This window comes from Colletotrichum paranaense, assembly GCF_030867605.1.
Source record: "Colletotrichum paranaense strain IMI 384185 chromosome Unknown Scaffold_15.1, whole genome shotgun sequence".
In the NCBI taxonomy this organism is placed as follows: Eukaryota; Fungi; Ascomycota; class Sordariomycetes; order Glomerellales; family Glomerellaceae; genus Colletotrichum; species Colletotrichum paranaense.
In genome coordinates, this window is record NW_026848973.1 from 547,422 (window position 1) to 572,129 (window position 24,708).

The 24,708-nt window shown below is 52.3% G+C and overlaps 10 protein-coding genes across 10 annotated transcripts; 4 read left to right on the forward strand and 6 right to left on the reverse strand.

Annotated features, from left to right (window-relative positions):
* Positions 1 to 1,081: 1,081 nt before the first annotated feature.
* CPAR01_14380 (stress responsive A/B Barrel domain-containing protein) lies at positions 1,082 to 1,498 on the forward strand (the record flags this gene model as incomplete). Its single annotated transcript, XM_060498631.1, has 2 exons — positions 1,082 to 1,147; positions 1,232 to 1,498. The coding sequence occupies 2 exons, from the start codon at positions 1,082 to 1,084 to the stop codon at positions 1,496 to 1,498; spliced, it is 333 nt and encodes a 110-aa protein (XP_060342692.1).
* Positions 1,499 to 2,698: 1,200 nt separating this feature from the next.
* On the forward strand, positions 2,699 to 3,903 carry CPAR01_14381 (uncharacterized protein; the record flags this gene model as incomplete). The annotated part of the gene is made up of 2 exons (XM_060498632.1): positions 2,699 to 2,775; positions 2,835 to 3,903. 2 exons carry the CDS (start codon positions 2,699 to 2,701, stop codon positions 3,901 to 3,903), a joined length of 1,146 nt encoding a protein of 381 aa, XP_060342693.1.
* Positions 3,904 to 5,575: 1,672 nt separating this feature from the next.
* CPAR01_14382 (acetylcholinesterase) lies at positions 5,576 to 7,833 on the forward strand (the record flags this gene model as incomplete). The annotated part of the gene is made up of 7 exons (XM_060498633.1): positions 5,576 to 5,817; positions 5,868 to 6,210; positions 6,324 to 6,551; positions 6,618 to 6,814; positions 6,881 to 6,977; positions 7,037 to 7,273; positions 7,327 to 7,833. 7 exons carry the CDS (start codon positions 5,576 to 5,578, stop codon positions 7,831 to 7,833), a joined length of 1,851 nt encoding a protein of 616 aa, XP_060342694.1.
* Positions 7,834 to 7,892: 59 nt separating this feature from the next.
* On the reverse strand, positions 7,893 to 9,795 carry CPAR01_14383 (uncharacterized protein; the record flags this gene model as incomplete). Its single annotated transcript, XM_060498634.1, has 5 exons — positions 7,893 to 8,080; positions 8,143 to 9,204; positions 9,255 to 9,366; positions 9,423 to 9,653; positions 9,715 to 9,795. The coding sequence occupies 5 exons, from the start codon at positions 9,793 to 9,795 to the stop codon at positions 7,893 to 7,895; spliced, it is 1,674 nt and encodes a 557-aa protein (XP_060342695.1).
* Positions 9,796 to 10,780: 985 nt separating this feature from the next.
* On the reverse strand, positions 10,781 to 11,909 carry CPAR01_14384 (uncharacterized protein; the record flags this gene model as incomplete). The annotated part of the gene is made up of 2 exons (XM_060498635.1): positions 10,781 to 11,025; positions 11,090 to 11,909. 2 exons carry the CDS (start codon positions 11,907 to 11,909, stop codon positions 10,781 to 10,783), a joined length of 1,065 nt encoding a protein of 354 aa, XP_060342696.1.
* A 2,108-nt stretch (positions 11,910 to 14,017) lies between these two features.
* CPAR01_14385 (uncharacterized protein) lies at positions 14,018 to 19,086 on the reverse strand (the record flags this gene model as incomplete). The annotated part of the gene is made up of 4 exons (XM_060498636.1): positions 14,018 to 16,566; positions 16,627 to 18,243; positions 18,305 to 19,007; positions 19,084 to 19,086. The coding sequence occupies 4 exons, from the start codon at positions 19,084 to 19,086 to the stop codon at positions 14,018 to 14,020; spliced, it is 4,872 nt and encodes a 1,623-aa protein (XP_060342697.1).
* A 1,324-nt stretch (positions 19,087 to 20,410) lies between these two features.
* On the reverse strand, positions 20,411 to 20,680 carry CPAR01_14386 (uncharacterized protein; the record flags this gene model as incomplete). The annotated part of the gene is made up of 1 exon (XM_060498637.1): positions 20,411 to 20,680. The coding sequence occupies one exon, from the start codon at positions 20,678 to 20,680 to the stop codon at positions 20,411 to 20,413; it is 270 nt and encodes an 89-aa protein (XP_060342698.1).
* An 863-nt stretch (positions 20,681 to 21,543) lies between these two features.
* On the forward strand, positions 21,544 to 21,705 carry CPAR01_14387 (uncharacterized protein; the record flags this gene model as incomplete). The annotated part of the gene is made up of 1 exon (XM_060498638.1): positions 21,544 to 21,705. One exon carries the CDS (start codon positions 21,544 to 21,546, stop codon positions 21,703 to 21,705), a length of 162 nt encoding a protein of 53 aa, XP_060342699.1.
* Positions 21,706 to 21,753: 48 nt separating this feature from the next.
* CPAR01_14388 (uncharacterized protein) lies at positions 21,754 to 22,098 on the reverse strand (the record flags this gene model as incomplete). The annotated part of the gene is made up of 1 exon (XM_060498639.1): positions 21,754 to 22,098. One exon carries the CDS (start codon positions 22,096 to 22,098, stop codon positions 21,754 to 21,756), a length of 345 nt encoding a protein of 114 aa, XP_060342700.1.
* An 819-nt stretch (positions 22,099 to 22,917) lies between these two features.
* On the reverse strand, positions 22,918 to 24,642 carry CPAR01_14389 (DEAD/DEAH box helicase; the record flags this gene model as incomplete). The annotated part of the gene is made up of 3 exons (XM_060498640.1): positions 22,918 to 24,384; positions 24,455 to 24,527; positions 24,599 to 24,642. 3 exons carry the CDS (start codon positions 24,640 to 24,642, stop codon positions 22,918 to 22,920), a joined length of 1,584 nt encoding a protein of 527 aa, XP_060342701.1.
* Positions 24,643 to 24,708: the final 66 nt, after the last annotated feature.

A 24,708-nucleotide genomic window follows, 5' to 3' on the forward strand; every position in this document is an offset into this window, starting at 1 on the left:
GAAGAGAGGGGAGGAGATGGGGAAGAGATAGAATAATGAAAATTATTACTTTAAAATGTTTTTGATCAAGGGTCCGGATAGCTCGAGTCATTTCTTCGTACAACAGTTAACTTAAGTTCCTCTCGTGTACGTGAGATATTGTACGTTTCTCAACGTTTAATATCCGTTAAAGGCACAGCATTGTCACTGATTTGAAAGACCGCGAACGATAGTCGATACTCTGTTCGGGGTCGTATTCATTGATTCTTTCAAGACTGGCCTGGTCGAATCTTTAGTCCCCCTTGATGGTTTCTAGTTTTTATGAATGAACATCGATGAGAGGGAAGTGTTAGTGGTCACCGCATTGCACGTGTCCGGTCGTATTCAGCGATGAATCGATTGATACTTGGAACACATAGGTATTGAAAACGATGTGATAATATAAAAGCGCCGATCCACAACAGTTGTCCACAAGATGCATGTATCATTGGTGGCAGCCCGTGTCAGGCACTCAATCGAAGGATGTCTGTAGAGACTGAAACAAGATCAAAGAGTCATTTGAGAAACGCTTCCAAGAGGCTGACGGCACCGATGACAAAACCAAGGCCATGCGAGAGGCAATGCTTTTCTTATTAGCAACTGGTGAAACCCATCTTCCTAAGGCCCGGCTGGAGATTAGCGCAGCCACACGTGACTCTGCATCCACACGATATGCTAGGCATCTTAGAGCGTGAACCCGAAGACAAGATAGACCTGGGAGAGTACATCGCCAGTACACAGCACCTTAATACCCCTTACACGGTGCATTTATGCATGCCTCTCAATTAGGCGTGGATGTTGGTCAATTGAGGACCAGCCGGGTGGTTGTGGTTCGCATGTATGATTGGCCGAAGGTCACCCCGCATCAAGACGGGACGATGACGGATATGATGGCGATGCCCCGCCGTTCCGCACTCCGCCCGCGTTGAACAAGAGGCGGGGTGAGGACGTCCGGAAGGGAAGCCCAAACGACTGATCAACAACCCAAGGTCCGCTCGAATCTACTTTATCTAAACTTCATCCTTTATGCCCCCGCTTGCATAACCCACTCTTGATATCCAAAATGACCGTCATCCACATTGTCCAGTTCCAGTTCAAGGAGCTCATTCCAGCAGAGGAGGTCAAGACGGTATGTTTGGCCACAACCCTGCGGACCTGGTGTCAGGGAGCTTAATAGCTTGACTGCGGAAGCACAGGCTGACGCTAAACACAGATGTGCGATTCCATGATGGCGCTCAAGGAGAATTGCATCCACCCGACGTCTAGCAAGTCGTACATCAAGTCTCTGGTCGGCGGCCTCGACTGTAGCCCCGAGGGTCTGCAGGACGGCATCACGCACATTTTTGTGGCCGAGTTTGAGAGCGTTGAGGACCGCGATTATTACCTCCACAAGGACCCTGCGCACCAGGCGTTTATGAAGCAGGTTGGGTCGGCTATTATCAAGGCGAGGGTGACTGATTTTAAGCCGGGTGTTTTTTAAGACGTCGTAACTCAGAGGATGGGCAGTATCTTGTCTCAAACCCTGGAATCCAGCTCGTATGTACGAATACTGTACACGTGAACTGCACAGGAGACTATCGCATGGAATGAAATGCCATCATTGTACATGGGTTAGGCAGATGGGAAATGAACATCATACAGAACGAACCCACGCAACGGGAAGGAGATGCAGGGACGTGGAGGAGAAGCATTCAGGGTCTCTTGTTCACAAAAAGATACATGCACTTCGTACCTTTTTCCCAGCCTGAGGGGTCCAAGATAGGTGGGGTCCAATCGCGACAGGAGTCTTATAAACCAATCAAAGCTCGTAGAACGTGTCTGCTCCCGGTGATGTAAGCGGGGCACTCAAGGTACCGGGGTCTACGTCATTGGTAGCGCGGGCAGGTCCAGGGAGGAAGGGACATTGCCCAGTGCTCTTGCCTTGCCCTGAGGTGCTCTGCCCACCCGACGCTCCGTCACCGTCCCCGTTCCTGCCCATCGTTGGTCCCCCCGCCTGCTGCGTGCTCTTCCCCTCCCCCGCCTTGCTCCTGCCCTTTCTGCTCCTGCTGTTCCTTCTGCGTGTCTGCCTCCCACTGTCTACCTATTGTACGTACCTTGAGTAGCTTCTAAGGAAGGTACCCAGCCACGCCCAGCGCTTGCCTTGCTTTTCCACCTCATTCGGTACGAACAGCCCAAGTACCTTGACCTTGGGGCGCTTCACTTTCATGACTTCAGGGGACCAACCTCAGTGTCTCCCTGTCACGCCTGCCTGACGCGAACGTCCAACATCCAGTCACTTGGCTTTCTTCACCTAACTTGGAACTCTGCACATTCCGGCCACACCTCGTCACCCTTTCTTCTTCACACGACGACAAGAAGCGCACATGCGAATTGCTCCCTTTGCGATACCCATTCGACTCTGTGCTAGATACCACCATTCCACCTCCATTGTCTGGCTCTGGAGGTAACGCCCACCTACACACCCGACGACGATACCCGATAGTTTCCGCCGTTTAACTATCGTCTACCACGAAGCGCCCCCAAACCATCTCTGCCCGAAGAGCATCTACTACTTACGAGCAACCGGTTACGAGCACATCTCGATCCGAACATCGACACATATAACGTCGACGGCTTCCGCTATCGACCTCATCGACACCCTTTCGCTTCATCCCAGACACCAACGTCAAATCTAGCAGCCATGGCGCAAGCACCGCGTCCTACCTTCATCAACCTCCCTCCTCCCACCTCCAACCCGGATACTCCATCTGAGATGCCGTACGCTGTCTCGCCTCCTCTCTCCCACTTGATTCCCAAGCTAATATCTCCCCACACAGCGGCACCCCCACGAGCGCCACGACCTCCCTTTCTGCCCTCTCTACCACCGCTATCAAAGATGGTCACCGAGGCCACTTTCCCCAGGGTCCCGCCGGTGTCCGCGGCCACGCTCACCACCCCTCTACAACGAGCCTCGAGGCCGAGCGCGCCGACAGAATCTCCCGCCTCGCCGGTCTAGAGCGAGTCTCGACTCTGCGCGCCCCGCCGCACCAGCAGAATGCCGGTTCCTCAATCTCTCCTCAGACGACCCCCACCTCCACCGGCTTCCCTGCCAACTACCCGCCCAACACTCACCTCACACCCGCATACTTTGATGCCCATGGCCAACCCACCGCTGTTACTAAGATGAGCACTGTCGGTACCGCCAGCGCGACTGAGAGCTATGTCGGTGACGACAACGAGACTCGCACCGCACCTGGCGAGCAGGATGAGGACATGTTCAGCATGGATACCAACTACCGCGAGGCCGACTCGGTTACCAGTATGGGCGCCGAGCCTGAACGCATGGACGAGGACCAGACGGCTGGGTCCACCGGAGGCTACGACGATCGCATGAGCGACGATGGATCCGCCAGCCTTGTTGGTTTCGGCGAGGGCGCCAACAGTACCGTGTCTGGTCCCATTTACCAGCGTCGCCCCATTCCTGGAGTCGCTGGCCAGGCCGGTATCTGGGGTCTGGAGCGGAGTGCCTCTGGTCTGAGTGACGGCTTGCCGACGCAGCGGGCCCGCGACGTCACAATGGGCGGTGATACTCCCACCAGCGCGGCCGCAATGCAGGAAAGACGGGATGCGAGGATGATGGATGGTACGACCAATGATGGTGCCGGTGTACCTAGCGACGAAATGTACGTCGACACGACCAACAAGCCACCTGTCCCTGCTTCCCAGCTCCCCCAGCAATCTTCACAAGCTAACTCCGCCACGACGCCAACAGCTCGTGATACCGCAGAGCGTCTTCTTAGGGAGCGACTTGATGGGGGCGAGGCACGCGTAGGTAATAACGCGCTTGGTAGCCCTCAGGGTGGCGGCGACAAGCTCGGCAAGTTCTACTTTGAGGAGCGGAAATGAGGCACCCCGGTCTCCTTTCTTATTTGATCAAATAGGCGATGACAGAGGTACGCGGATGATTATATACGGTTCATGACGTTGGGAAATAACTTTGGGAAGAAAACTGGCGGGCTAAAGACTCCGCCCGTATGATTTGGACGGGTTTGTTGCTGGGATTGCAATTGATTTGGCTGGATTATGAATAGCCTAGGTTCGACTAAGACAATGCGAGCTACTGATTATGACTTGTCGTGTTTGATCTTGCAGTGACTGGAGTATCAAGACTCAAGGTACTATATTATTAAGGCACTTCTTCAACAGCAGCATCACTGGATCACCGGCGTGGGGCATGTCACTCGGCCCCGGCCGTCCGACTCGGTGGCGCACGGCCCCCTAGGTGCGGGAACGTTGTGGGAGACGGCGTGAGACCCCGCACCTAGTGTGTGTCGGGGAGATCCTGCGGGAGACTGTAGGACGAGTGGGGGGAAGCCCGGGACAGATCAACAAGACGATGGGTAGAATACGTCTGCTTCTTATCGAGACGGTGGCTCCGCGGTCGATCGCGCGTGGCGTCTACGGACAGATGTTCGGACGAAGGGAGGTTCAGGGGATGCCGCCTTGCTCTTCAGGATCCTTTTTTTGTGTGGAGATTGAACTCTAATGCTCAAGGGAGCTCCATAATCATATAGAGATGGGTTCTAGCTTGTAAGTTGTGGGATTCTGAGAACTTGGGTTCGATAATATAAGGTAAGCAGCGCATATCATTTGGATACCCGGTGCCTCTTTACTTCCGTTGCTTTTCGGGAGTTTTTTGTCTTTGCGTTTCCACGTTGTACGACTGTGCTGTATTCAACGAGTCTCAATAATTCACCTCAGAGAGCGTTGTCTGTTTGAAGTTCAAATCTGCTTCTGTTGTATGCCGTTCTACGCCGCAGAATTTCATCTTACTACTACTTAATTTAAACCTGAGCAGTTGGCCTAATATTGATACCTGAATACTTTAGGCAAGTATAGAAAGGCAACTGCATAGAGGTAGTAAAGTCGGCACCTCGCTTCTACTCCTCGTATTCCGCATTCTTAAAGCTCGGTTTCTACGGATAGGAAGCTGCCGTCTTCGCCAGAGAGGTCCATACCACGACCCGATGTGACGCTGACATGCCCTCCCCCAGTGGCTCCCCCGCTGTTCATCGCATCATCCGTACAGCAAACGAGGTCAGCAAACATTGGACAAGCTTGAATCGATTCAGGGAATTATGGCACGGACCGAGAGTCCCCCCTCCCCTATTCGCGAAGCATCGGGGACCGTGCTACGATTGACTCGGCTGTTGGATATTAACGGGGAAGAATGGCTTGGGGTTCATGGAATGGGGTTTACGCATATTGGTCTATATTAACAAACCAGGTTTTCGTTAGCGTTCCGGCCTTCCTGGACTGCTTGTTTAGGTAGTCAGTGCGGGTAAGGAAACTCAAAATAAGGTGAATCGTGACGGAGATGTCCCCCCGGCTGGTATTAGTAAACTTCAATAACTGGTGCGGCATATTGCCGCTTATGTGAACATGCAAACTACGACGGAGGAGGACTTTGAGATTTCATTCTGCGAGGTCCTTATACAGCTAGCTTCCCTCCCTTCGGATCCCGTCACGGTCACTCGTTCGCGGTACGTCGAACATCACATTCGCTCACCCATAAACTATGCGTCTCTTCAGGACTCTACCGCCAGTCGTCGCGGGACTTATTGCGCCCTGCCTCTCGGGCGCCTTTCCCTCGTCTACATCGCAGGATGCGGCGGCCACGTTTTTGGATCGACTGCTCGTCGACACACGGGGTCTGGGCGATGTTCCTCAGCGGCAGCCTTCCTCGCTAATTGTAGATTTGGGCTACGCCAAGTATGAAGGGTACAACAACGCCACCAGCGGCCTCAATATCTGGAAAGGGTAAGATGTTTGTCTATTTGTCTCGTAGACGTCTACTTAAACCCCTCCAGCATCCGCTACGCAGCTCCGCCGACGGGTTCACAGCGCTGGCAACCTCCTCGTCTCCCTTCATCTAACGACACGGTCACCGGTGGTGGGGTCCCGGTGACGGCAGCAACCGAGTTCGGCCCCATCTGCCCGCAAAACTACCCCGCCGTCCCGGGTCTCCCCTTCATCCCCGGTGACGAAGATTGTCTTCTCCTAAACGTGTACGCGCCCGCCGACGCCAAGGATTTGCCGGTGCTGGTGTACATCCACGGCGGCGGGTACGGCTGGGGTGATGGGAGGATTGACATGTCGGAGATTATTGGGGCGAATGAGGGTGGGTTTGTGGCTGTTGTGATTCAGTACCGGGTATGTTCTTTTGCTTTTCCGTATCTTTTTGGGGGTATCTGTCTGTTCTTCTCCCGGGATTTGGTGGTGGATGAGAGAGATCTGTTGAGAGACAGCATACTAACGATGTACAGCTCGGCGCGTTAGGGTTCCTTTCCTCCGCGGACGTCAAGGCTCGCGGTGTCGTGAACGCGGGACTTCTGGACCAGGCTTTTGCGCTTGCTTGGGTCCAGCGCTTCATCGACCGGTTTGGCGGAAATCGTGGAAAGGTCACGATTGCGGGGGAGTCGGCGGGCGCCGGGTCGGTGATGTATCACACTCTCGCTGTGGACGGTAGTCTGGGGACGACGCTCTTCAAGAACGTAAGTTTTGACAGGCTGCGGGATGGAAGCCTGTGGTGATGATTGGCTGACTCATTTCGATGCTAGGGGATCGCTGCTTCGCCGTATCTTCCCTTCCATTATGACTATGACGCGGCGTTTCCGACGGCGCAATACCAGACATTTGCCGAGAAGGCGGGGTGCTCGTCGTCTGTCGATGTTCTTGCGTGTCTTCGTGGGAAGGATAGTATGACGCTGCAGCTTGCAAGTGCGAATACCACGTTTGAACAGCCGTATGGGTTCTGGTAAGTAATCGATTTTCAGGACATGCGGTTCGCCCTTCCTGAACGCGGCTAACTGGACGACGACAGGGCTTTCTACCCTGTGACGGACGGCGTATACATCAAGAGCCTCCCGACTGAGCAGATGAAGCAAAAAAGAGTCAATGGAGAGCGTCTCCTCGTCGGTGTGAGTATCCTCCCCACGAAGCTCCACGTTCTTGGCCGGCAACTGACGAGCCTTGCAAGCATAACGCCAATGAAGGACCTCTCCTCACCCCGCCCAACATCGTCAGCGTCGCAGACTTGACGTCCTGGCTGAAGCTCGAGTTCCCCAACCTCTCGGCGGGCCAAATCGACGAGATCCTCGCCGCGAATCCAACAAAGACAGGCGCGAACGATACCGGCTTCGAGACGAACGGGTTGACGGGGCTTACGGCCCTTGACGTGAGCCAATCTGGGACCGGACAACAGCAAAGAGCAAACGTAAGGAATTCTTGCCATGTCTCGTGGCCCTAAGTCTAACACAACTGCAATAGAACATTTACGCCGAGGCAACATTCGTGTGCCCCAGCTACTGGCTCTCCGACGCCTACACGTCGCCAAAGTCGTCGTGGCACTACCAGTACTCCGTCCCCTTTGCCTGGCACACGGCCGACATCCCAGGCTACTTTGGCCCCGCGACAACGAACCAGGGCCCGGACATTGTCCTCGCCTTCCGCAAGATCTGGGGTAACTTCATCACGGGCGATGACCCCTCCATCAGCAATGATATCGCCAACGGAGCTTCCGGTGTCGACGCGGGCGCCGAGAATGGGGCGAGCAAGTGGCCTGTCTGGACGGAGGAGGCACCGAAGCAGGTGAACCTGAACCAGACGGGCGGCGTTCCGTACGAGTTTACGACTTCGTGGGGGGCGCGGGTTACGCAGTTCATGGCGCCGGGACAGGTAAATGATATCCGGGTTGTCCCTGCGGATTCGTGGGAGGGTGGACGTGGTGCCAGGTGTGGATTTTGGAGGGGGTTGGCTCCTAGTATTCCGGCGTAGACTAGGCTTGGAGTGCGGAGACTCGAATGGCTTGATGCTGTAGCAATAATCGAAAACGATCAGGTTACAAGAGATTTGATGACGCTCGCGATGGGCGGGATGGACGTGAACAAGACGGTAATGGTGCCGAATAAGCTCATTGACAAGCTTGATAGCGCCGCAGCACGGGGATCGGTTCGCAAGAGGAGAGCGGTGGCGATGGCTGAGGAGTTGGCTCCGAGTGTGACACCACGGGTGATGTAGTCATCTGTCTTCCTGTAAGTTGCTCATGTTCACTTATTTCATCGCTCACAGTGGGCAGCCTCTTACCTTCTGGAATCTTCATCCAGGCCAACATCCGCTGGCCAACTAGCACACCGACAATACCGCTCATAATAGCTATCGCAGCCACGGTATTCAAATCACCACCCAAGTTCTCCGTTGCCGGTAGAGCCAGCGCAAGCGTCAGACTCCGCGACGCGAACGCGAGAGACCTTTCAGCGCTGATGCCGATGGCGAAGCAGATCTTGGGATAGGAGAAGAGGCAGCCCATCGACATGAGGATGTTGGGCAACACGATCGCCACAAAGTTCTGCTTCAGCTCGCGGCGGTATTGGTACATTGGCAACGCGAGCGATACAATACTCGCATCGAGAACGGTGCTGAAGATGTCGCCGGCGCCGGGGAGGCGGCCTTCCGGGTTCTTGGCGTGGAGCCAGAGGTATGTGTAATTCGCCCCCGTGCGGAATGATCGGAGGGTTTCAAAGAGGCCGGCCCCTCGGATGGCGGCGAGGGCCCAGATGCCGAGGACAGAGAAGAGGGCGGTGACGAGGACGGGGTGGAGGTATTGCCTCCAATTTGCGGGGACGGACATGGCGGCGAAGTAGACGAGGAGAATGAGGCTTAGGTGAAGGGGCATGGCGTATCCTGTTGTGTAGTAAAGGGGGATTCCGACAAAGGTGAAGATGGAGGCGTAGAGAACCCAGTTGAGATGACCGCAGATCCAGGCTGCCCAGAGCTGGGAGCGTGGCGGGGGGACGGGGTCCTGTGGTGGGAGAGGTGGTGTTGGCGGAGAGGAGGGAATATCGACGTTAATTTCGGTTACTCTCGTGGGGGATGATGTTGCTGATGGGAGGAAGTTATGTGAGGCGTTTTGGGAGGGTGGCGGCGGAGCGAGGGTGTTGAGTGAAAGTGAGGACGGGGCTGCGGAGATGGTGCGGGAGCCCGGGACGGAGTCAATTCGCGGAGGGGTGTCGGCGAGGGGAATCTCGTCGGTCTCGTTGCCCATTTCTTCTGCGCGCTCTGTCATTGCGCGTTTGGATGAGCCGAGGAGGAGTTGGAGGCCGCGGGTGAGGTATGCGGCGAGCGCCATCATGACGATGAAGCCAATGACTGAGGGGTGTTAGGTCCACGAAACATTGGATTGAAGGAGGGGGACTCACTGAAGACAGCAATAATCTTCATGACTTCAACGATGCCGATTGAGGGACTCAAAGGTAACATGATGAACGATGGTGTGAAGAAGATGTTGATCCAACGGAGAGACCATCCCGCCTGAGGTTCATTAGCGACTAGCTTCCAACATTGTCAATCGCATTGCAAGAACTTACTGGCACATCAATGACGGCAACGATTGCTCTCGTCTTGTGATTTCCCAGTACCAGCTCCGACAGCAACAGACCGAAGAAGAGCAGAATCAAACAGGCCACAGAGGCAGGGAAAGAAACGCCGACGGCGTCGAAGAAGACGCTTACGCCGAAGCAAGCGGCCAGCATGACCATGATGCCCGCGGGCACGTAAAGCCACGAACTGAGGAGTTTCGGAGCCGTCTGGGACGCAGCCTGTTCGAGATGAGTGAGCTACTTTTACAGAAAAAAGGATGAATTTGTGAGTTGGACATACTAGCTTTATCGCTTGGAGAACATCAATGGATGTCTTGAGCCATTGCGGCTCGCTGCTTGGGCGTTTATTCGAAGTCGTCATCGTCGTTGTGTCTTGGAATGAATCTCATTATAATTGGCAAAAGTTCGTTCAATCTGTATACAGAATGAGTGTTAATTTAGTCACTTGTGTTTAATCAAAAATCGAACTTACAATCAAGAGAATTCGACTGAAGTGACGTGTGCGACATGAGCAAGAGTAACAAGGTTCTTAGCTCTCAAGTTATCGCTGTTTGCGTCGGACGATATCGCCGTTGAAATTAGTCAGTCCCCTGGTCGCTTTTCCACCCCAGCGAAATGCTCCGATGCCGCCCCAAGACAATTAAGGCAAGGCTTTAAACCGGAAATCGAAGCCACTGGGATAAGCATTCGGCGCCGAAATCTTTTCGTTTCCGGCGGTGGGATTTGCTCGTGATAAGGCGCTTTCTCGAGGGTCCGCCGATCGGAAGCCGAGCCGAGCGGGCGGATCTCACCCGAATGACGAGGATCCACTTCGTCTTTGGAATTTAGCTGTATCTTTAGCTTTCATGGAGTACCTTTCTTTTTCGGATCTCACATCACGATAGTCAGTCAATGTGAAGCTGTCACGAACCCTCGACTCACATCATGCAGATCCAAATGCCCGGCAGCAACTAGACCGTGATCATCGCTTGGCAACAGTAACGAGGGACACCTACTCATGTAATGCCATGCATGAGAACTGAGAGGGTCCCATCGCAGCGCTGCATGCCTGCAAGAATGACGATCAATGGCATCATGTCACGGACTGCAGCCTGAATATTGTGATCTCCTCGAAACACAATGATAAGGATTTCTGAGCTAAGGTAATTGCACTTCCTGCCTCATACCCTCTCTCAAACCCGAATGCACATGAGCTGAGGCCTTGTTTATGAACTGCGTTCATCTGTAAAGCCGATTCTCATGAAAGCCATAGCCATACTGCCGTATCCCTTCTTGACTGCCTCCTTACCAAACACTGTGCTGCCATGGATTCTTCGAGGCAAACTTGGTCGCGGCGGGGCTCAGTCTCAAATTCCCAGCTTCTTGTTCAGGAAATGCGACGCCACCAGGATGCGGAATTGGACGTTGGGGGGTCCACCCAACAGTCTGCTGGCTGAAAGGTAGTACCGCTCGGTTTTTCTGAGGAGTTTGCCTGCGTCTCCCAGAACAGAGCTATACGCCTGGTGTTTGACGGTCTTCCGAGAGATTTCCACCCAAGTTCTCTGCTTGTCTTCGAAGACCACGAAATTGTTGTTGCAACGCTTCGCAATGCCTGTGTTCTTGTTAGTACAAGTGAGAGCCATAATGGACGTGCCCACAGCTGCGGTAGCACATACTAAGCCGCTTCTTCATCCACTTCTTCTGCTCAGTCTGACTGCCGCCGCGCAACTTGACGAGAAGGTAGAAGTTCTTCATGTCACGGAGATTGTTGACAAGCATGCTGAGATCATAAGAGGCCGGGAAGTGAATTCCAGGGAATCCAGAGTCTGAACACAGACCGCGAAGGCGGGTCGGATCGTACATGATGCCAATGTTCTCAATGCCGGGCATGAAAAGCTCGCGGTTAAGCTTCCGCTGGTAATCGCTGTACCAGTCGAGGTGACGGCCCGATTTGTCGTTGAAGGAAAGAACCATGAGATCCTTATCCTTGCGGACGCCTTCCTCGGGGCGGTAGGACAAGTCCTTGAAGGAGACGCCAATCTGGCGCTCGACGTAGGCTTTAAAGTCGGGGATGCCCTTGGCGAGCCCGGCGATGTATTTATACTTCGACCACTTACCGTCGGAGCCGGTGTTGATGTCGATGAGGCCCGGGACGTTCTTGTTCGCCTTACAGTGAGCGTAGATGATGGCAGGCCCGAAGTCGATGTACTCGCACAGAATCATGGCCTTTATCTCATTGGGGAGACGGGGGAACGGGTGAAAGGTGTCGAAGCGAGGCTTCGGCTTCTGGACCTTTTTGCCCTTCGCGGCCTTCTTGACCTTCTCAGCCTGGGGCTCGGTGGTCGAGGTGTTCGACCCGTTGAGGTTGGGCACAGCAATGCCAGTCATCTTGCTGACGGCAGCTGTAGCACCGGCACTGTTAATAAGAGCCTGGCTTTGAGCGCGGGTGCGGCGAGCCGGTCCCATAGTCGGCTTGGAGATGACCTGACGGGACATTGCCACTGACGCTTATGGCAAGAGCTCGAGCGGACTGTTGATGAAAGTTAGCGGAGATGTAGGCAATAAACGATAGTTCAAAGCGAGGGTAAGACTAAGAGCGAGTGAGGCACCAGAAGAGAGTTGTACAGCGCGCTTGTCTTCTGTTCCCTTACTCTTTCTTGGAGACTGAGTTAGAAGGCGCAACTGACAGCTACTTCCCGCAATTCGAAACGAATCAAGGAAGATCAAGGAGGGAAGGATAACAAAGGTCAGTAAATATTGGTGTCACTCGTTGCTTTGGATCGGGAAGCACGCTGTCGATGGTCGAGAAGGAGATCGCTATCGACACGCAGAAGCAGACCAAAAGGGCCGGTTTTTGCGAATCTCGGCATAGGACGAGATGAACGATGAAACATAGAACAACTGACCTACTATTGTAGTAACTGCGTATGGTATGCGAAGTTTCTGCAAAGATGTCTGGAGGCTGTGAAACAATCAGCTAAGATTCTCACTCAAGAGACTCGAGCACCTGTGAACGGCCCGTTTTCGCAGCCCAGCTTGTGATGGCTTTCTCCACCAAAATCGAGGGCGCTAGTAGAAAGGAGATGAGAATATTGGAAGAAATCTATAAGACACTCTCAAGTATCGAGATAGCGTAGAAGAGATGGGTTTACTTACCTAGGTGGTGATGTTTGATACTGCTGAAGGCGACTGGAGCGTAGCCACCAAAAATCTTTTTGGTGGAAGAAGACTGTAAAAAGAGAGGAACCTGAGAGGAGGAAAATTGGAAGAAGAAAGAGCCCATGAGATGGATGGGGCTTTAAGAGCTTCGAGAGACCGGGTAGACTTTTTGAAGTCTCATGAGGCGGGTAGGACTGACCAGAGTTTACAAACAAGGCAAGTACAACCTTCAAAACTTTTGAGAGCGGGTACAATTGTTAAGAATATGCAAGGCGAGTGCAGCTCTTGAGACTTCCCAGGCGAGCAAAAACTTCGAAACTTCAAAGTGCAAGTGCAGCCAGGAAGTCTTTGTCAAGCGGGAATTACTGGCAAAACTTTTGAGGGTGAAGCTTGTTCTAAGTCATTGTTTCTTCTCAGTTTCTCTACGAGGCAGGTCCAGTTTTCGAGATTCCGCAGAGCGGGCACAACTTGAGAGACTTGTGTAGTGGGCACAGCGATCTAGGCTTCATGTGGCGATTGCGAACGTCAAAGCTTACCAGGGTTAGCATGGTGTTCAAATAAAGCACAAAAAGGGTTGGCAAGAGTTTAGGCACGGCTTGATTCAGGAAGGCTTCATAAAGAGGGCAGGTCTGTTGATGCTTTATAAGGTGAAGGGGTAGGATTGTGCATTCTCCATGGGGCAGATATAGTTACCGGGCATTCATACAGCCACACGTGGAAGACAACACTATCAAGGCTTCATGAGACGGGTAGAACAATCCGTTGTATGTGACATGAACAAAGAACTCTAGATATTTTCGTAAACAAAGATTATCAACGTAAGATGCACATTCCCACCAAAAGGTATATGGTCTGAAGATGGGTTGCTTGATTCGTTGGACTTAAGAGTCGTTATGGCTCAATGAAGAAATCCCAAAGCCTAAACATTATTGCTTTGGCAGACTTTGTCGAATATGATAAAGGTAAGAAGTGTAGTCAAGATACTTGGTTGTGATACTGGATTTCATTTGCGAGCCATCTTCGAGAGTATTGAACCGATTTTCGAATTCCCCTAAGTGCATTTACAATAGGAAATGTCCGGAACATGCCGCTTCATGGGCGTGTTCCCATTACAAGACAGAGCTGTTACGATCAAGATTAGAGGACACCATTCGTCATTGATTCCATGTAGGCTACACAATGAGCTAAAGCTGTTTCCGGCTGAACCTAAACCACTATCATTCATTGAATCAAAAGGCCCCTTGGCGTTGTATATTCCGCCGCTGCATGGATTCAACGCTTGTCAATCTTGTCTCCACGAAACGTCTTCTGAGCCTCACAGCTTTCAGGAATCGACACATTAGCATCTCGACAGAGAGTTACGAAACTTCTCGAGAAAGAACTCTCAACTTTTTCTGCGAGAATTCTTTCACCTGATTCCGCTATTCAGGTTGCTGTGGCCTGCCCTAAAGGAGGTCGTCTATAATTAGGATCTCTCTTGGCAGCCCAGACTCGAGAAATTCTTCGCACATGCGTCCGGAACATGTTTGTGTTGTCTCCAAACGCTGTTCTATCCTCAGCGGAAAAGCTTGGTCTATTTCAGCGAACAAGACTTTTAGATCTTTAGTCGACCCCAACTGAAAGGATTCTGGCACTCCGATTTGCCTCGATGTATCCGCGCTGATCTCAAATTCAGGAACCAGATTTGATTTCATCCACACAGACAATTCCTGGAACGCTTGGTTGATCTCACTACAACCGACCAGCCTCTCGGACTTTTCCGACAGCTTTCTTTCAGAACTACGACAATTCTGTACAGCCTCTCGTAGTTGGTCTTTTTGCTCCGATAGGCAGAGCAGAAAACCCTGTAGGTTATCAATGTCGCCCCGATGGTCTGATTTACCTCTTGACGCGTTTGATTCAACACGGGTACTACAGTACTTTAACTTCTGTTGGAGTTTCTCCTCGCAGAGAGCACGTAATGCCTCCAACGTTCCGTTCAAACAAGAGTGGTTGTTATCTCGGACTTTCATGAAAGCCTTGACGGCGCCGCAAATGATCTGATAATCTCTGCCGCTTGCCATCAATTTTTTCTTGTGCTTTTCGGAATATTCATCCTTCAGCCGTGTAAAAGTCTTCAAAGCCTCCGTTTGGCCCTCTACGCAGCAGAAGAAGATGAACGATTCCAGGCTCGTGCCCGGAAACGTTGGGATAAAGCACAGGTCTGCGAGCCATGAAATGGCTATCCAGTCCTTAGGTGTCAAACCATCTGTATCAGCCGTCCCTAGCGTTTGTACTATGGTCTTCCTATTTGGGCAAGACTTCAGTATAACGTCTAGGGCGAACTTCGCGAGCGGCCGCTTCTCTGACTTTGTGTATTGCCGAGTTGTAGGCAAGCTTATTTTCAACGACTCTTGGAGCAGAGGTGCCACGGCCAGTTCCAGCGCCAGAATTGGGTCCCTCTCACCTTCTGCGGCGCTTCGGCAAGATAATTGTCCGGGTGATGAGGCACGGATGCCAAGGTAACGGTAGGCTTGGTTCGTGACCATTTCTTCGGCTCTTGCTGCCTCAATGTAAAACTCTCCGCTGCGGCCTGGAGTCTGTAGGAATGAATTGACTGTTTGATGCGATAGCTGGATCGTCCAATTCGGTTCCGCGCGCCTGACATTATGTTGCGAGTCCAGTCTAGACATTTGGCAATCATCCAAAATCTCTATCAGCGGACCGCAGTACATCTGAATGCTGCGACAGAACTTGGGCCAAAGGTGCTTTCCAATGACCATCCTGCGTGAACCCAAGGAATCATGGCTGAATTGCCTGTGCTCCCCCATCTCCGAGATCGCAATTACTTCCCGTAACTCTGTTAATTGTAGGGATGATCTCCTTTGAGACCCAACAATCCACTCCAAAATTGTTTTGGTCTTTGACAGTTCTTTGGTTGTACTGGAACCCTTGAGACCTTCGAGAAATCTAATGTAGAGTTCTTCAACCTCTGGCGGCGATGCAATAAGCGAGTCCATCAAATCCTGGGTTGTAAACAGTTTCTCGTCCTCAATCAAGAGCAAAAGTTGTCGAATAATCAGGATGACCCAGAGTATCACGCCATTAGCATGAGTTTCTAAGTACGCACGTATTTTGCCCAATGTTTCCTCTTGTATATCTAGGTCGTCATTGGGAGACTGACTCTCGTAACGCTGCGAGTCAGTTGAGGCGTCAGGGTCCTCGGAGAAATCCGCCAGGTCGTCATGGTCGGAGTCGGAGGAGAGGGCATCTTGCCAGGCCACTCGAAGTTTCTCGATACCGCCTTCAATCATGATGGAAATATCCCGGTTGTTGTACTGCTCCATCTTGATCTTTAAGCAGTTGCTCAGGCTTTTGGAGATGACGGACTCAGGCCTGCTGAGCAAGACGAAGCGGACGCGGCTGTTCCGGGAACTTGCAATTCCCGTAAACATCTGCAACAAGTTGAAACTTTGGTGCGTCGACTTGAGACCTGATGGTCCCGTCACGCTCTCTGACTCGTCTAACGCGTCTACCACTGCAAGTGTTCGGGGCGTTGAAGGGCTGAGCGCGAGTGTCGTGAAAAGGTCTGACAGCTCCGACTGCAACCAGTCGTCATCCTGCCGTCCAGCATCAAATCTTGCCCGATAGATAGATGTCGCAGGTTCGAACGTCGTCTTGCTTGAGCTGAGGATGTTGAAAGTCAGAGCGCGCAGCATTGAAGCATCTTTGGCTTCAAAGTCAGGCCCTCGGGCTGAATAGAACCAGTCACATACGAACGGATCGTCATTGAAATCGCCGTGTGGAACATCCCTTTGAAGACGTTGTTGGATGTTCTTCGCTAGAACCGACTTGCCGCTTCCCGCTTTACCCATAATCCACAAGATTTTACCAGAAGATCTCCACTCCTGGAACTCTTCGGTTTCCCAGAGCCACTGGTTGGTGGCAGGCAGCGGATCTGCCACTTGATCACGCCTTTGGTGCATGCCATCGAACCGCAGGCTTTCAATGCATTCTATCTGCTGTTAGGGCTCCAAGTTCGTTGTGTAACACTAAAAAAAACTGGGATGTATACCTCGCCACTCCGTAGTTTCGTCCACAATGAGAGCATTCGACATGACCTCCGCCTCTCTTGACTCGACGCCAGTGCTGTCTTTGCGAGTATCATCAATGCAAAGGAGAGCTCTGACACCATGGCCAAGCTTGGCGATCCATGTAAGCAGTCTCATACGAGCACTCTGGGATTGAAGCTCGAGACCGTCGAGAATCAGCACGACGCATTTGCCATCCTTCCTGATATCCTCCAGACAAGCGCTCATGACAGTAGCAACCTTTGAAAAATAATCCCGAGTGAGACCTCTGATTTGACAATACCAGGAAGTGATCGTTTCCGGCACAGGCGAAGCAGGATCGTCGCCGCTAGCACTGGGCTTGAAGGAACTCTCTGGCTCCCCGAAGGCTGAGCAGATTGAATTGAGAGCTTCTCTTTCTGTTGGAGAAAGCCGCACAAGAATCTCAGCGAGCGAAGACTCGGGCCCAAATTGCCCGCGAAGGAGCTGTGCGACAATGCACCAAACAACCTGTGCTTGATTCATTTGCTCACGACCAGATGTTGGTGACTGATTCGCGCCGGCCTCGAATGTCGCAAAGGAGAAGAACGCCACAACCGGTGACTGTTCCTTGCTGAGGAGCTTGCCTGAAGCTACTTGGAGTCCGATACCATTTGCGGCCGAGAATGAGTGAAGACCTTTCCGAAGCCACAACACTCTTGAATCGTGTTCACTCTCTCTTGGCTTCGCGCACCATGACTGTGCTAACTTGCAATAACGAAACCACGAGATGTCATCGTTCGTAGGATTTGTTTGAGCCGTCACTCCATATTCCATAAAATGTCCCCAAACTGCTGCTGTCTTCGCAACTATGTGAATAGCTTCTTGGAGTCCAAAAGCTGCTGCCACATCGTCAGGTTTGAGGACGATCTCAGTGGTGTCTGCACCCGTTGCTAACTCCACAAGCCGCCCCCGTAAGGTATCTGAGAATTTTCCGGTCAAGACCCATTTCAGACAAGTTTCCGGATTCTCATGTTGGAGCTGCTGGATGTGGTATATCAGGCGAGAGATATTTGAGTCTGCACGGTCCCCTTCGCTGCCTTCGAAGTCTATTCCGTCGATTACGATCACAAGAGGGCGTCTTTGCCGCGAAGCAGCATGTCGAAAAATTTCACCTAGCATGCGATGGAATAAGCCGGCTCGGGAGACTTCGGCTCTAGATATTTTGAGCTCGTGCCCAAAGGTGCAGTTCATTCGCGTCAGAAGCTCCGGTCCATCGGAATGCCGAAGCAAGACGTAGGCCAATCCACCGAGGATTGTTGACGTTGTGATGGGTGATATTGGATCGCTTTGAGGATCTTTGCAAAAGAAGTAAGCCGTGATATCCGCTCGATCAAACCTAACAGGCGTAAGAACCGACAATGAGAACATGGAATGGCCGAGCCCAGTCTCATCGTCAACGAAGATAAACGGCTTTCCTTTTTGTTCCTGCAGATCACTAGCAAGTCTGCTAGAGTTGAAAGATTTTGCCGAGCTCTGGTATCCAAACTGGTGATGAGATGCTGTGTTTAGATTGGGATGGATGGAAGACAGGTTGGAGAGAAACCCGGAGTCGCCGAACTCCGACAAGTTCAATACATGACCTAAAGACAATATGGTTAGCTCCAGTCTCAAGTTTCTACCGCAACCAAGGCTCGTGCGTACTGCCACCGGAGAGGTGCTGTTGGGATGGGAGCTCGTCTTCCAATTGCAAGGATCGAATATCAGCTGGCCCGAGAGAGATAGCGCCATTCCCTGTGCGGAAAATGGTAAGCGGAAGTAATCTTTCTTGAATTTGGGATTCATAAGGTGTACGCATACCAACAATTGTAAAACCTCTGCTTCGAAGTCGGTCAATCAGATGAAGATTTTCACCCAGCACATGGAACACTTTTGAGTTAATTTCCTCAAGAACCTTGAGCATAACTCTGAAGCCATCCTCTAGGTTTCCCGTCAGACCTACGTGGATGACAAGCATTCGAGTGCCTAGTTCCGCTTTGGCATCGGATAAACGGTTCGTAATGTTGGCCAGCTCAGTGTCATCCGCATCTTGTATCCTCACGGCACGAGCGAGTTTCCGAAGCGGGTGTTTCCGGCTCTTCTTGTCCAGCTTTTTTAAAAGCTGTTTCAGCTCCTCCGCGATTGTGTTCAGTATCTCGAGCTGATGGATAACCGCAGGTGTCTGTAACCTGGGCTCCTCTCTGACGAGACTAGCCGTCTGCGAGGTGACTTGGAGTAACACGGAGATTTCGTCGAGCCTTTTTGGCGCGTTCTTTACTCGTTCTCGGGCTTTTTGAATTTCTTGAATGGTCTTCAGCAGCGCGCCAATGAGGCCGACAACGCTCGCGGCGGTCCCTATCGCGTCTGCCTGTTCTCAGTTGTGAGTCTGCTGTCGCGGAATGAGGTTGCACCAAGCTCTGTTTTCGGCGAACAGGGCTACTTACCATGTCTTTTGGTGTCAATGGTATTCGTTATGGTTCCTGTTCTTGTTCATGGATAGAAAACTTTGACCGGGCTGGCAGTGAGGTATTGAGAGAGTTGGGCCACACTTCGGTTGGACCGCACCTCGGCGGCTAGAGAACCACACAAGCGATGCAAGGCGTACTTCTCGTCCAGCGAATCACGGCTGCAGATCAACGAGCAAACAAGCATTGTTGCCCAGCATAACGCGACATCGAGGCAGAATCTCCCATCGCCTATGGCTCTGCATATCGTAGCATGTCCCCACATCTATCAATGCCATTTTGCCAGGTAAGACTTCATACCGACGCAGTACCTAAATCACGGAGAATCAATCCTTTCACTGCCAATCGCAGGACAGCCACTGGACAGTCACCTTGTATAACGATTGCCAAGGAAACGACTGGAGTTAGAAATAGGTTTCCTTGCTCAACTGTAATGTTGTTAATTTTGGATATGAGCCGCGCCTATTCGTGTAAGTTTTGGGAAGCACAGGTCCGCTCAAGGCGGGAAGATGAAGTTCTGACTTCAGGGGCTCTCGGTTCGGAAGCGGGATGCGCGTTATGGTAGCCCAGGCACACCGAGAACTGGCTTCGGAAATGTCAAAACCCGCTCTCCAAACGATCGCCGACGGAGGTGATTAGATACGATCAATCTGAACGATAGCCGGTGGGCTGCAGCTTCATCAACAATTGGTACTCTTCTTCTCTACCATCCTTGGAAAGACGGGCGGCAAACGGCGAGTCCAATGATAGGAAGTTTGTCATTGGCATCAAATCCAAAGAAGTTGGCAGACAAAAAGCGAGGCTAAGCCGTGAATGGAATCGGGATCCATTGCATCGCTTTAGCAATTGCCAGTGCGGGACGTGCGGATAGATGCATATTCAGATAAGGTATGGGTACGAAATATTCGGGTGGATAAATACCGCAACGCGTCCCCAAGCTTCCTTTTCTCTCTTTTTATTTTTCTGGCCTGTCAAACTCCTGCCAAACAAGACATCGAGCGCTTCACTCCGCGACAAAATTCTTAATCTGAAAGATAGATTGAGTCGGGAGCGCGCCAGAGGTAAGTAGGTCGAGAGCGCTCCGCAACAGCGCCGGGCCAGTCTACTACATCAGCCGTGTTCTCCCTGCTCTGTGACCGTGATCAACGTGACCAACCTCCCCAAACCCGGACTTTTTTGTGCCACTTTGACCTTTCAAATGGTTATTTGGCTTTCACAGGGTCCGGAGATTGACGACACCGGCGTGATTATATTTCTACCCGAAATACGTACACGTCCCGCGCTTTTAAAAACTAGATCCCTCGCCTTACAAGCAAAAGTGCTCCTTCGTGAGCTCCGATGTGCCGTGCAGGAAATCTAGGTAGCGGCGCGTACATACAGTGACTATACTCTGATCTGAATCTTTTTGCCTGCCGTAGTAGTGATGTGAGGAAGACGGTGCCCAATCCCGGTGCTGATGAGGACGTCTTCCTGAAGAATTTGGGTTCCAAGAGCCTTGGACTTGAAGAGGTATCGGACTTGGGGTTCCTACCTGGATGCCTAGACTGCAGGCCAGTAGATATAAAAGATCCTTCATTTGCCAGCCAATCAGAGAAGCCAGACACTGTGAGACGGACTTTTATCGAGAGTGAAATGTGTGAGTAGGTTGGCTTGACGCCATCAACCACGACATCACATCTCAAAGGCTCTCCAGAAAGAAGCCGCGCCCGATCCTCAGACTCAACCCCCAGCAACGCCCATAATCCCCTGCATCTACCACCGCGAATGAGACCAAGAAGACAACCGCGACCCAAAGACACCTCATCGGCGAATAACATAGACTTATATCTAAATCCGAAGGCGGATAGCCTCCCTCATGGTCGTGGACTTGCATCCCCGCATAATCTTAGCGACACCACACTGGACGATCATCGACAAAATCCCAAAATTCCTTCTGGCAGCCTCATCACCAACGGCACGAATGAGGCCCTTATACACCGATCACCCACTCTCCATCCATCCTGGAGACACGCGTTCGGGGTAGGCAAGTACCTACTAAGCTAAGACTAACCCTCTTCTCCTTGTATCGTCGACAGAAGGAGTCATCACAGCATAGATAGCTGCATTGGGTGGGACCCAGGATCTATACATCATTCATCTTAGCGTTTCTTCCGAAGAAGTTCACGACTGTCACGTAAGATGTTCTCCCAAGGCATGGACTAATCAACAGCTCTCCGGTAACGACCCTAGATTCCATGACTAGACCACCTGTGGCGTCAACGTCAGATATGTCAACTAGCAGCCTGGATTGCAGTAGACGCGTCGATGGTGCTTCGTAACGACGACCAGATGAACCGAAACAGCGAGGTGCTGGCCCAGCCAAGACACAAGCACACATGGCATCAGAAATCGCGGTAGAAATGATCATGAGAGAGAAATGTGTTTTGATTGCCACTCCAAATGCTCAGACAACTATCTAGCCCACCAGTTCCGGCCCATGACACTCTGCCCGTAGACAGTAGATGCCACATTGAGGACCACCCCAGTCCGAAAGCCATCCAGCCCATCCAGCGATTCTCTCCCAAAACGGTTTTTTTTTGCGTTATTTTCTTGTTGATGTGAGTACCAAAAGAGGCCGCTCGCTCTCCCAACAACCCAAGCCAAGCCAGCTCATCCAAGAGACCTGCGCCACCTCGCAAGGCAGACGAGACACTCAAAGAGCCGGGTCAGGTTGGGCCCAAGAGAGCCGGAAAAAGCGTAATGATACTCGGGTATTTCTGCGGTTGTTCGTCGAGCCTGCCTTCTCGCAAGAAGCAGGGCATAGGCGTAGAATGCGTAACGGATCATGTCGAAACCTCCGCTTTGAGTTCGGGCGCCAAGAAGCAATATCTTGGCTTTGTCAGTCGACCGACGACAAACGCTCCTCCTCCTACCCCGGACGGAGGGCCTCCAACCAAATCTTCCCCTGCCAAAGAAAATGCACGACGATGAAAATCGTGCTCCGACAGACGCCATTGGATGCCAGCCACCCCGTCGCCCTCCGTGTCATATCCCAACATCAGTCGTCTCCGCGATCGATTGATTAATACTCAAAAGACACCGCGGCGCATGAACCAGAGATGAGGTACCGAACCGCCCTCATCCCGTAGTGTTGCCGCCCTCTACCGCGAGGGCCAACTCCCCTTTTGTCCACCAGAAATCAAATGTAGCCCGCCATCCATGCGAACGCCGTTCCGGGCTGATACCGTTTCAGCCGCTTGTTTCCCCCAAACGCCGTCGTTAAAGAAGCACATGACATGATAAGATGGGAGCGGGTTATTTCCATGCCAGGGGTGTGGTGGCTCGTCTGACGCCAGACGTCACGCCCCGTGGTTGATGTTTGTTTTTTTTCGATGGCTCAGCCTGTCGTCTTGTTCGTTCTGTCGTCTCCAGACAGCATGCATTTCCAGTCCGGGTAGAAAGTGCCCGTCGTCAGAAGGCCGAAGGAAAAAGAAAAGAAGCCAAACAAAAGACCAGTAAGATCCGTTGGGGTATGGTACAGGCCAAAAGTTTGCGAATATATGACGAAGCTTTTGTTGCTTAGCGACGAGTCGTATAGGTCTGATCGAGTGTTTTTTCGTGTTTCGTGATCGTGAGTGGTGAGGGGGACCTAAAAGCTCATGATGGGCATGGATGAGATGCCCGACCCAGTCTAACCGTGCCGTGTCGCCTCCAAAATCAGGAGAGAATGAAAAGAAGAGGAACTATGTACAATCCAAACAAAACGCAGCCACGTGTTCCGTCGCGACTGCATACGCCACAACGCCTTTCTAAAGAGAAGAGATGGATGGAACCTTAGGACATTTGTCCTTGGGGTTGGGGGTGACCCTGGCCTTGGCCTTGACCACGTCCCCGGCCGCCATAGCCACCACGGTTCTGACCCCGGTAGCCGCCACGGCCACGGCCACGGCCTCTACCGCCGCCCTGGTATCCATTCTGCTGGCCTTGCTGGGGCTGCTGAGTCTGCCAGTTGCCCGGTGCGGGGCCACCCTGCAGAGGCAATTGCTGGCCCTGGATCTGACCAGGCTGCTGGTGTTGCTGCTGCTGCGGCTGGCCCTGGCTGGGCTGGCCGGTGCGGAAGTTGGAAATGGGTCTCGGGATGGACTCGGGGTTCTCGTAGACATAGAGGGACTTGTCGATGCTAGCAGGAATGGGCTGGATCTCTGTTCCAAGGTCCTTCTCAATGTTGTAGAGGTTGAATCTGTCATCCCAGTTGATGAGGTTGATGGCCAGACCCAAGTGGCCATAACGACCAGAGCGACCAATGCGATGCAGATAGGTCTCAGCGTTCTTGGGGAAATCGAAGTTGATGACGACATTCACAGCTTGAATATCGATACCACGGGTGAGAAGATCGGAGCAGACAAGGTTGCGGCACACGCCGTTGCGGAAGTCGTGGAAAACGCGATTTCTTGCTTGTTGGGCCATCTTGGCGTGACTGTAGAAGCATGAGTAGCCCAGCTCGGTAATCTTCTTGGCCAGCAGCTCGACACGGTTGGTGGAGTTGCAGAAGATGATGGACTGGTTGATCTGAAGCTTGGAGAACAGGGTGTTTAGGCAGTGGACCTTTTGCTTCTCCTCGACAAAGGCGTAGTACTGGGTAATACCGCGCAGGGTGAGCTCGTCCATGAGGTTAATCTCGTACGGGCTGACCATGTTCTTGTCGGAGAAGTCCTTGACAGAGAGGGGGAAGGTGGCGGAGAAGAGCATGACCTGGCGGTCCTTGGGGTGAAACTGGAGGAGCTGCTCGATGACGGGGGTGAATTCGATGGAGAGAAGCTTGTCAGCCTCATCCATGATGAACATGGGGCACTCGCTGAGGTCGGCAACGTTCTTGCCCGCGAGGTCGAGGATTCTGCCGGGGGTACCGACCACAATATGGACGGGGTCCTGGAGGCGGATGATATCGTCTCGGAGACCAGTACCTCCTGTGGTGACCATGACGTTGATTCCGAGGTGCTTGCCGAGAGTCTTGCAGACTTGTGATGTTTGCATGGCGAGTTCGCGAGTGGGGACGAGGATGAGAGCTTGGATCTTGGAGACCTTGGGGTTGATCTTTTCGAGGGCGGGGATAACGAAGGCGGCAGTTTTTCCAGTACCATTCTTGGCACGGGCGAGGATATCACGGCCGGTGAGAGCGACGGGGATGGCTTCTTCTTGAATGGGCGACGGCTTCTCGAAACCCGCCTCGAAGATGCCCATCAACAAGTCTCTCTTCAATTGGAAGTTTTCAAACTCCAGACCCTTGGTGTTTGTGACATCCTGGAAGCAAGCTCGTGAGAAGGCGGACAAGAAGCGATGAGGGGAGGGAGGTTGGCCTTGCGGTACATACCTCAGTCTGCTGTCTGTTGTCCCTAGCAGGCAGGTTCAAGCTCTTCTTCCAGTCATCTGATGCGGCGCCATCGCTGCGAAAGTCAGTCCAACATGCTTTCAATGATGGGTTCCTCCTGGGAGATTGGTGGTGAGGGGAACAAACCTCAAGTTTGTTGCCTTAAGCTTGTCTGCGAGTGCTTCCGCCATTTGAATGTGTGTTTATGGAATATGTGCCTAATGGCAAGAGAAGAGGATGCGATGCGGTCGTTGAAG